The 12,144-nt window shown below is 36.3% G+C and overlaps 1 protein-coding gene across 2 annotated transcripts in view; it reads right to left on the reverse strand.

Annotated features, from left to right (window-relative positions):
* Nucleotides 1-808: 808 nt before the first annotated feature.
* ITGB1 (integrin subunit beta 1) overlaps nt 809-12,144 on the reverse strand; it is a 54,823-nt gene continuing 43,487 nt past the window's right edge. The window contains exons 15-17 of one of the 2 annotated variants that reach the window (XM_036758999.1): nt 9,986-10,152; nt 9,106-9,186; nt 809-2,438 (exon numbers count right to left, since the gene is read on the reverse strand). In XM_036758999.1, coding sequence (XP_036614894.1) covers nt 9,112-9,186; nt 9,986-10,152 — 242 coding nt within the window. In that variant the 3' untranslated portion in view covers nt 809-2,438; nt 9,106-9,111. The remainder of the gene's footprint in view (nt 2,439-9,105; nt 9,187-9,985; nt 10,153-12,144) is intronic. The other variant, XM_036759000.1, reaches the window with a different exon arrangement.

A 12,144-nucleotide genomic window follows, 5' to 3' on the forward strand; every position in this document is an offset into this window, starting at 1 on the left:
AAGAGAAACACACTAAACGAATAGATACAATGGATATTCAACCAAATGTGTAAAAAGATTAGTATTTGATAAGCCTAGAAATAAAAACTGGGCAAAGAATTTAATATTTAACAAACATAACTGAGGAAAAACTGGTTGGTGTAACAGCCAGAAAGGGTTTTATAGTGACAAGTTATGTCACGTGCTCCACTGGCAGTAGGGTGGAATACCTGAACCTTTTATCAATCCCCCTATCAGATTTCTGAGCCCTTCAGGGCATCTTGTGCCATACTTAATAAACAGTATGCCCTGGAACATACATATGTGCTGAGTGGGCTGCACTCGAGCAAAGGAGGACAGCTGGACAAAGAACAGCTGCTATAGAGAATCTTCGAACTGCAAAGAACTTTAGACATCATCTCCCATCCACTGCCAGGAATGCCTTCCATAATATTCCTGGACAGGTGGGCTCACTACTTCCATTTGCCTTTTTGTTTTCTGTCTTCATTATCTCCATGGTTCTCTCTCCATTTCCTCCCTTGCTCAATCCACTCCATTTGTATACTTTGCAAAGGGCTGTCCTAGGGCACAAGAGCCATTTCTCCTTTTGGGGGTGCATCTGTCCCAGCTTTAAGGGTTGCTCCTTTGTTTCCCAGCCCTGCACAACGCTTACGAAGCAACAAGTCAGGAACTCGTTATTTTGTAGTACCCTAGCACCAACATTTCCAGAACATCAGTCTGCATCCTCAGGCATTAATCTCCCCACCTCCATGTTCAACCTGTCAAAAGTTTTGGGGTGGAACACATAATACAAAGAGAACACATTTAATTAGGGTGTTTTAGGCATTTTTATTCAATAAATAACTTCAATAGCATTGTAAAAAGTGAACAACTGTTAAAACAAAAAGGCACTTAAAACAAGAATGTGACTATTAGGGAACGGGCGATTCAAATGGCCAGAGGCAAATGTACAATGCTCTGTTATGGCACTTGTTGAAAATAAGAGAGGAGAGCAACCATTGTCCTGTGCACCACAGTAAAACCTCCTGTGTTTGCTGAAAAGGCAGAATTTACAGCTCAGGCAGGTGGCAAAGGAAAAGTGTCAATACAAAATTTTACAAAAAATGGTAAGATTAGAAATGGTGACCAAAAGCACCACGCTTTCAACAAAATAGAATAAAAGCACTTTAAACTAAAAAGTCCCCAGTCAGCAGACACCACATGAATTAAGGCCTTTATGTAAATAATATTTTTCAAGGACTGCTTTGCAGGATAGTTTGCAGTATTACAGGTCCCGGCTTGAATTTACAAATAAAGGCATAAAAGTTACTAGGCACTGTAACTTTAAAAAAAAAATGCAAATGTATTTAAAGTTTTGAGTTCCAAATTTTATACCTCCCTCCCATTCTCTCACCCTTAGATGGTAAGCAATCAGATATAGGTTATACATGTGCAATTGTGTAAAATATTTCCAGATTAGTCATTTTGTACAAGAAAATTTGAATAAAAGAAAAAAAATGAAAGTGAAAAATAGCATGCTTCAGTCTGTATTCAAACAGTATCACTTCTTTCTCTGGAAACAGATAGTACGCTTCATCGTTAGTCCTTTGGGATTGTCTTGGATCACTGTATTGCTGAGAAGAGCTAAGTCATTTACAGTTCTTCATTGAACAATATTGCTGTTACTGTGTACAAACCAGTAACTCTTGAAAAGAGCATACAGATTTTTTTTTAAAGCTATTTTTCTCCTTCCTAACACTTTCAATCCATTCCACATTTTTTAGTCTTCCTTTAGACAGTAGGAAAATACTCATCAAATATTTCAAAAACTTTTTACGCATTTAATTCTCAACTTGCCTAAGTTACAGCAATGTAATCAATCAGAGGTGCCTCACAAACAAATCTCAATAAGATAAGTTTAAAAGCAGTATTTCTAACTAAGCTAATAGCTAAGCAATTACTTTGGATTCAATGTATCTGCAAACTCAAGCCCTGATATTTTTGTAAAGCTAAAATTCCATTTAATACTTAATGGATAGACCTCATCATGCTGATTACTTTAACCATTTCCCTCTCAAAGTGTTTTTAGCAGTATCTTTTATTTCCTAAAGTCCTAGATATCAATAGCTCAGGAGGGAAAAGGTCAAAAAGGCACAATGTGACCTCAGCTGACTAGGATCAAGATCCTATCTCAAGTTTTCTTTCAGTCCCTGGCACTGATTATAACTGTATTTGCAAAAAAAATTATACATACTGTACATTTTCAAAACCTGCATAGGAAACACATACACATAATGAGTTAGTAAAGTCACTGCGGTACTGCCCTAAAGCTATCTTACTGTGACTATAAAAACTGCCCCGGCAGACAATGTTGTGCACTTGCATAAGCGTGTTCATTTGCCCTCATACTTAGGGTTGACCACAGTCGTCACTGCACTCTTGTAAATTGGATTTTCACCCTAAAAAGAAAGGGGTAAAAATAAATTAGTCGTATTGTAAAATTAAGCTATTTGACGAAACACCACACAAAAACTACTGTAATATAAGTAAGTTTCTATATCCATTTTGCCTTTTGAGTTTTTCCTTAATCAGGAATAAGCATTAATAAAAAAATCACAACAGACCCAAAGCTTTTCTCTATTGGTTGAATAAAAAAGTCCTCAGCTACAGAATGGAACTGGCAAATGTGAAGAATTCAAAGAAACTTGTTGGTAAGAAGCACAAACTGATGCAGAACAAAGAAAGCAGCAGAACCAAGGGAACAATACACAAGGATCACAAAAAGGAAAAGAGAACACTAAAATATATCAGACTTCATATTAACGTAATGACTTGATTCCAGAGGGCTTCCTCCCAGTAAAGAGGCAGACAACAGACACGGATTAGTGCATTCTATGTCAATCATCTTTGATTTGCCTTAACTGTCCCTTTGTTTCAAGGAAGAGTTCCACTGGTGATAGTGTTGGGGTGGGGGGTGAGGGTGTAAGAGCTGTTATTCAAAAGGGACAGTGGTATTTAAACATCATCAATTTAAAAAAATTTAAAGGCATTCAGACATATTAGTGCTTTATCAAACACGCTCAGATTTTGTTCACTCTTTCTGGGAGGTATACTGTAAGTCTTTTATCCTGAGCAAGGAATGTACCTTCTACCTGTATTTCTTTGGTGGCCACTTTTATGCATGACTTAAAGAAAACCTAACTCTTCTGCACTTTAGCTGACTCTATCGCTGCTTACTCTATTACTGGACATGGAATCCTACTCAGAGCAAGCAATCAATCAACATTTGTTGAATGAATGAATGGAAAGACATCTAAAGTATCATTGGTTCCTCTACCTCTATGGTAAGAACTCTCATTTGGGAGGACAGTGAGAGTTCCCCGGTATGTTTACAGAAAGCTCAGGAGTCTTTAGGGTAAACTTACCATAAAAATCATACAGACTGATTCAATAAATAGTGTTATTGAATTATGAATGATGAGTAAAATGATAATTACATCATTCTTCATAAACTCATTTAGGTTTTTTATTTCAAATATGGCAACAATGTATTACTTAATATCCTGGCAAGAGATCTAAAACCACATATATTTTCAAAGCCTACATAGTAATCCACCTGTATCATATGAGTTACCAAGTTGATCCCAAACCATGTAGCCAAGAAATTATGCAAGAACTTCCAGCATGCACTAGCAGCTGCATTTTATGAAGGAAAATACTTTTTCTTTGATCCCATTTAAACAGCAGCTACAATTATACTTGTGCATCGGTTTGCTCTTCTTTTTTGGGAAGTAGTATAAGAAATGTGATACAATAACTCTATCTGGTGACACATCTTGAAACATTCTAGTGCTGCAGAATGTACTCTATGGAAGCTATAGATGTCATTTAAAAAATTTGTAGATAGCTTCAGAAAATGTCATTTTTGCCACAATGAAATGTTTATGCAGGTCTTTTTTGGGTGACGCATATTATGTAGTCACATATTATGTGACTACAAGGGGTGTTGGGAATTTACAAGATTAGATGCACAACAAAATGATATATAAAAGAAATAGTATTGCACCATATATATGAGTGTATATATGTATATATGTGTGTATCTGTATATGTATGTGTACACACACACATATACACACACAATATCCTGTCATCAAAAAAATCTGTAGTGGACTATGAAATAAACCACAGTAACTCGACTGACTTATACTGATGTCACAGACATTCAGAGACAGACCAGGGCCCTTATAAAAGTGGTATTTTATACATTTAACAAAGATGCTGTGGAGCTGGGCAGAAATTTACATCGTGGGAGCTAGGAAACCACAGTAATACTGTTGATTTTACAAATCATTTAAACTTGTTCTACCCCCATTCTTCCTCTTCTAAATAAGGAGAGAAGTTGCCTTTTCTTAAAGAGATGTTGTGAAAATAAGCACAATACCCCATTTATTATGATTCATTTTTTTAAAAATAAGGTTCAAAGGTTGGTCCCAAATAAGAGATTTGGTCCCCCTTTCCATTCCTTTGCCAGAGGTATAGGGTCCATGGGTGTGGAATGCTGAATATACTGTCAGATGTTTTCCAATGTACAGACTGGGTTTACTGATTTCCACTCCCCCTCTTACTCTTTGTTTTTTTTTTTCTTTCTTTTTTTTTAATTCTTTGCCATAAGAGATGGCAAAGGTGAGAGGAAAGGTGAGAGATACAGAGAATATTTAAATAATACAGAACCAAAAATATTTTAAAAATCTATTTTAATAACAAAAATATAGTTTAGTAGTATGAACATGCTAGCTTCAGACCACAAAGCAAAGAACTGATTTTGTAGGTGCTTCCCATTTATAATAATTTTATCATTGGTTATTATATTATATATTTACATAAAAGAAAAGGAGTTTGTATTTATGAGTTTTCTATATATTGGTTTGACATAATTTCTCAAAAAAGAGTGGAATCAAGTTCAGATAATATTGATAGACTCAAATGGAACAGTTTAATGGAAGACCTTACCTTATGAGAAAAATTCATTGCATAATCAAACATTTCACTGACTAATTTCAAGGTAAAGCCAAATGAGCAAAAAACCTAACATGCAAAGTTAGCAGGTCAAATTAAACTAAGAGCACATGCCTGTCCAAATGAAACCATTAGGCCTGGTTTTAATTCAAAAGAAAATAAAGATAACCCAGACTAGTTTCTGTTAGGTGGAAAGGGAGAAGGGTAGGAATGGGGAGCGAGGCATTAATATCACAAAAATTAAACCAAAAATTCTGGGAATGTACTAAAATAAAGATTCCTCTCCTGAATGAAGTGACATCTGAGTGGCTTCTTCTTTGAATGGGTAAGTGAAGGGCGGCTGCATCAGCCATCTGGGTCTATTCAGGAAGATAGACTTACTAACCTCTCAACTCCACCCAAGCCCTGGGAGTCTGTATCTTACTCAACACTGAATCTTCACACTACACAGTTCTCCTGAAACTTCCCAACTCCCTCAAAACAATCAACACTTTCTTGGCAGTCTGGTCCCAAATTTACAAAGTGTTTCACAATATCTTCTTCCGCTGCTCCTATTATGCTGAGAAATGACATCTAGGAATATATTCTTACAGTAACTTGCTAAGATTTCATTAAAGAATCAAGAAAACCAAAGAGCTCTTAAATTCTATAGACTGAATATTTTAAGCAAAAGAATTACTTCCATTCTGTCCTAATTTGTATATTGACTACAATTATAAATAAAATTTATTATTTTCTCAAAGCATTCTAAATCCAGTCCCTTCAACCTGAAGACTCTCAAAATCTAAGTTCTAGAGAAAGTCTTGCCCTGAGTTAAGGGAATGGTATTTAGTGACTTAGTTTTCCTAAATCCCAGCCCAATACTTTTTTTCACTAAAAGTCATATGTAAACCAGCAGAAGCCTAACAACAATAGTATTTTATAAAAAATAATATTAAAATTTATTAACTTTAAGAGAATTGTCTACTAAGATTGTCATTTGAAAAATTCTAAAACTGGCTCATGAACTCAAGAAACACCTAAGAAATAATTATTTTTAACAAATTGATACTTTAATGTGCCTGGTAAAAAAAAATTCTTAAGAATTTATTAAATGATAGTTTCTGTAAATTTACCATTCCGTAGGTAAATCAATACCTCAATACAGTGCAAAATAACATCAAACTGGGAGGTACACATATGAAAATTATCTCCACATCTCAGTGTCTGCCCCATCAATGTTTTTCTGTGCTCTAGTTAAAAATTTTCAACAAGGTCTAATACTATACAACAAAATATCTTTTCTGTCCTTGACCATAAGAGGCAGTATGTAAAGAACACTGGCTTTGGAATAAGAGAATTTGGGTTCAAATCCCAGCTGTGCTATTTACTACCTGTGATTCCACTGGCAGATCACCTATTTTCTCTGAGTTTATGCTAATTTATTTTTTAAAAAAGGGGGTGGGGTGGGAAGAAGACAGGAAAGAAGGATTAATTTGATATAAAATGTCCAAGGTCTGAATAAGCTCCTACTGATGGGCCAAGGAGCTATGTCTGAGGGATGTGCTATAATTTGATTTACATACATTAGAGCACATAGTAGGGAAATTTTAGCTTTAGTAGTAACATGACAAATATCTTTTTATTGTATGCTTTGCATATCATGTTCATACCTTGTCCATCTTTCCCCACTCTCATTCCTTTCTGTGTGTGTTTTTTCAGTTTAAGGACTGTTTGGCCAAAAAGAGTGATGTGCTTTCTGTTTAATCAAAGGATTAAAAATTTAAAGAAGAAAAAAAAGTTACTGTGTATTAGCAACTCTGAGGGGATCTAAGTGCTCTCTATACTACAGCTGGGAAGAACAGGCTTATTTCTGTTTAACACTGTGATTTATCTCTCTTGTCCTATCAAACAAGCAATATCAGTAGCCACCAGGCCCAGGTTTCAATTCAGATTCTAGTTCTTGGGCATTTATTAACTTGACTTTGTAACACTTAACTTTTCTATGGCTTTTTTCTCCCTAACTATAAGTAGAGATAACAACTACCACTTGACCTGCCTCCCAGGGTGGTTGTGAAGATTAAATAAGAAAACTGAACTCATTATAATTTCTTTTCGAAACTTCCCTTTTACTGTCAAAGGCACCACCATTATTCCAGGTTTAAAAATCTAGACTTTGACTCCTCCCTCCCTCTCAAGCCACATATCCAACTGGCAGGGCAAGGTTATCTTTGAAACTTCTCTTGCATATTCCCCCTTCTCTTCTCTGACCCTGCCCAACTCTCATACAATAACCTGTTGGTTGGCCTCCCTGCCACAAAGTCTCCCTGCTCCAGCTCATTCTCCACTCAACTGTCATAGGGATCTTCCTAAATTGCAGGCCAACCACGTCACTGCCCCCCCCCCCCCCAATAAACTCCAGTGGCTCCCTCTCACATCCAAGATAAAAATAAAAAATCCTACATTGTTTGGTGTTCAAAACTCTTCATAATCTAGCCCTACCCCGCCCCACCCTTTTGCTACTTTTCTTATAGTTTTATACCCCATCACATAATTTTGCAATCCAGTGACACTAGTTCCCTTGCTGTCACTCACACAAAATTCTCCATCGTCCAACTCGGGGCATTTTTCCTGGCTGTCCCTCATGTCTGGAATGCTCTCCCCTCCTCATTTGTTTCTTGGCATCCCTGGATTCCTTTAAGTGCTGGCTAAAATCCATTCTACAGGAAGCCTTTCCCAATCTTCTTAATTCCCTGCTAGTTGAGTTTCAATTTGTCATACATACATACATACATACACACACACACACACACACACACACACACAGAGTTTCTACAGTTATTTGCATGTTTTTTCTCTCAATAGATTGTGAGACCTTCAAGATAACTCTTCTATTCTTGGCTTACAAAGTTAATAGTCTGAGTGTATAGTGCAGGGGTGGGAAACCTATGGCCTAGGGGCCACATGTGGCCTCCTAGGTCTTTTTGACTGAGTCCAAGTTTTACAGAACAAATCCTTTTATTAAGAGGATTTGTTCTTTGAAGTTTGGATTCAGAGGGCTGTACCTGAGGACTTAGAGGGCTAATGTGGCCTCAAGGCCACAGGTTCCCTACCCCTGGTGTAGAGCAAGCCACAGATGTTCATGAATTTTGAAAGCTTACATTAAAAGGGCTGTCTATTTAGTAAATATGACAGCTAGGTGAAAAATAAATTCACTAGGAAAGCTTGTCTTGGTTACTGCCTGTATTTAAGGAATACTCTTCTCAAGTGCGTATAAACACAAAGTTTTCAATTATTATTATAAAGGTTCCTTTCCAAGCATTTCCAACTGAAGACTTTCAACTTAATATTTTTTTTTAAAGATGTCAAACTCAAAGATGAAAGCACCAGAATTGTTAACACCACCCAAAGAATTTAGGGTTTCTTTCTGAATGAATCCCTTGTTTGATGGTAGAAAGAAATTCAATGCATTTGGATTCAGAGGGCCTGGTTTCAAACCTTGACTCTACCACTTACTGGCTGTGTGATCTTGGGCAAACCACAACCCTTCCACCTTGATTTCTATACAATAATAGTTAACATCTATATAGCGCTTATGATGTGTTAGGTACAGTGCTAAGTGCTTTACAAATATCTCATTTGATCTTTACAACAACCATGGAAGGTAGGTGCTATTATTATCTCCATTTTACAGATGAAGGAATTGAGTTAAATAGAGGTTAAATGATTTGACAGGGTCACACAGCTATTAAGTGTCTGAGGTCTAATTTGAACTTGGGTCTTCCAGACTCCAGGCCCACTGCTCTATCTAATGCACCATTTGGCTACTCCTATCTATAAAATAAGGGAGTACTACTACTTTAAGGTCCCTTCTAAATCCTATGGTTTCATTTACATAAGGTAATATCACTGACCTTTAAATTCAGTTAAAATTTGCAATTAGGAATAAAGCCTGTGAAAACTTTCTGGCACACACACCTTACAAAAAGGGCCAAAGAAAAGCAGCAGGACCGTTAAAGCCACACTGGCGAAGGCCTGAGAGTGATGGGAGGACACGCAGTGCAGTGAAAAAATTCAGAATCAATTTCACATGCAGAGGAAAGGCAGAAATGGAAGGAAAATACGAACGGAAATTTAGAGACCAGCTTTACGTCCATAGTTTGGATTCTTGAAATTATTAATAGGGCTCTTGTAAATCGGATTTTCTTGCTGAAGTGAAAAAAAGTCAATTTCTAATGATTTCAACAATAAGAAAAAGAAGTGACAATTTCAAATACCACAAAAAGAAAACACTATATGTAGACACACGTAAGAAAGTAAGCATTAAAAAAGCCTCTAACATGACAATGAAATGCAAATTACATTATAGCCCTCTATAATTGATGGCTGCACACTCCACAGAGGAAGAAGGCCAAGGCAAATGTCAATTCAATCCTCCTCTGAATCCAGGCCTGAATGAATAGACACCACTTTCCCCCTAGAACTCCAAACATAGAAAGTCTTCAAGAACATAAATAAGTAGTTTTTCTTTATGGTATGCATCAAAACCCAATTTTGATGTTTTATTTTTCCCCCCAGAAAAGGTAGCTCTTTAAGAACAATGTACTTTCAACAGACATTCATCCCTTTTAATTTTAATGCACTCAGGGCTAGGTATTTTTGAAAAAGGCACTATTACACAGCACAATATAAAATAATTTAGAAATAAAATGCATACTTGGTCAATAAAAATCAGAAGGCATACATTCATTGTTTATTATAATAGAATGTATTCTTTTATCACTTCTAAATATAATTTAGAAATCAAATGTATACTTGATCAATAAAAATCAGAAGGTGTACGTTCATTGTTTGTTATAATAGAATGTATTCTTTTATCACTTCTAAATATAAATTGTCCTCAAAGTTCTAGATTATTTTTAAGGAATAAAAAGACATTTTGGAATAAAGTTTTAAATATTAAGATTCACTTTATGGACAGCATTGCTTTTCTGGTTTTTCAACTCACCGTGTCCCATTTTGCATTCATTTTCTCCTTTTCAAATTTAGCGAATTCTCTTCTGTCATGAATTATCATCAGCAACTTCCAAATCAGCAATAATGCAAGGCCAATCAGCACAATTCCTGCAACCACCCCAGCTACAATGGGAATGATATCTGGACCAGTGGGACACTCTACAAGGTGAAAAGGGAAGAGGAGACACAGAGAATAGACCACAGTGAATAGCCAAGAATGTTATGCTATGACATGAAAATGCTATGAAAATTTTTTTACAGAAAAACCATTGTTAATAGACACTCTTCCAACTGACTCATCCTTCTTAATTTTAATATGTTCTAATTGTCTAAGAAAATTTATGAAATAGATGCCATCCTATGTCAAAATTTTGGGTAGTCTTCAATTGCTTGATGAATCTTTTGCTATCTTCTCTAAATTTTAATCTCCCTTTCTTAGGGTGAGAATTTGTAACAATGAGGTTAAAACATTTAAGTGGTTGAATATGAGAGATTTCTTTTGTATCCAATAACAAGAGCAAGGACTATCTTAGTTTTCTCTTTTTTTTTTTGAATTTTTTTTTTTGCAGGCAGGGCAATTGGGGTTAAGTGACTTGCCCAACGTCACACAGCTAGTAAGTGTGTCAAGTGTCTGAGGCCGAATTTGAACTCAGGTCCTCCTGACTCCAGGGCTGGTGCTCTACTCACTGTGCCATCTAGCTGCCCCTCTAGCTTACTTTTCTATTTGTAACTCTAGCACTTACCAATGTTGTGCATATAACAAGTGCTTAACAGATGCTTGCTTGCTTACTTCATTCATTTGAAGTGCAACCTTATGATGGAAATGGGAGAAAAAAGACCTTTCCCTATTGTGCTGGGTGTAAAATATTAGTCCATTTATGTCTTCTATCAATGGATTAGCTTGAGGCTACATGTGGTCCTCTAGGTCCTCAAGTGTGGTCCTCTGACTGAATCTTAACTTTACAGAACAAACCTCCCCTTAATAAAAGGATTTGTTCTGTAAAACTTGGAGTCAGTCAAAAGGCTACACCCAAGAACCTAGAAGGCCACATGTGGCCTCAAGCCCTCAGGTTCCCAACCCTTGCTCAACTGGGGAACAGTTTAAAAGAAAACAACTGTTATATGAGCATTAGATGCTGTAAGAAATAATGAATCTGAATAATTTATAAGCATGAGAAGATATGAATTGATACAGAAATAAGCAAATCCAAGACAATACCCAAAGATTAAAATGCTACAAATGGGAAGAAAAAAAGATCAAAACTGAATACTGTGTAATTATAAAGACTCTGAAGATGAATTAGCAAAATGTCTTGGGAGAGCTAGAGACTACGGATGTGGACTACTGCATACCCCGTCAACACTTAGTTTCTAAGTTAGCAGGTTTTGCTGAACTGTTTTTTCCCCAACTCCCTTAATTTTTTTTCTTTATTACAAAGAACAGAGTTTTGGGTAGGGGAGGAATATATTAATAACCAAAAGTGATATAAAAGTATCAATAAAACTTTTTAAAAAGAAAAGCTGTGTAGACTTGGACACACAAAAGTACTTAATATGGCTTAGCCCTATGAAATGGCAGATCAGGGAAGGAATATGTTAGATCTGCCTTTTTCCTTCATCAGATTCTTTTTTATTTCTATAACTCAAGAAACTTCTGAATTAAAAATAAATGTAGAATCTTAAAGTGACATTTCTATTCACTGGCATTTGCAAGGAAACAGCAGATAATTCTTTTTTTGGCTTTAGGATGGATGCACTCTTTTTCCATTCCTCCTCAGTGAAGTGGAACCACACATGAAACAGAAGGAGGAACTGGGGCTCTTAGTCAGGATCTGAGTTTCTGTTGCCCATCCACAGCTTAACATAGGTCAAAGCCAGTAATGTTCGTGTCTTCTCTAGCATGACCTGAGAGAGTGTTCTTATGTATCCCATTTCTCTCACATCAGCCCCTATCTTAGCAATATAGTACGGACGGAGAGGTAGAATGAGGACCAATCCAATTAATGTTGGGGCCAGAGAACCATAACAATGGGGCACAGAAGGGAATGGGACTTTTCCACACGTGGAATGGAGATGAATTAGGAAGTTAAAATCACTCAGAATGGTCCTTCTCTGTAACATATTTGTAACACAAATAACACAAGAGGGTTT

Source organism: Trichosurus vulpecula, chromosome 5, assembly GCF_011100635.1.
Source record: "Trichosurus vulpecula isolate mTriVul1 chromosome 5, mTriVul1.pri, whole genome shotgun sequence".
Lineage (NCBI taxonomy): Eukaryota > Metazoa > Chordata > Mammalia > Diprotodontia > Phalangeridae > Trichosurus > Trichosurus vulpecula.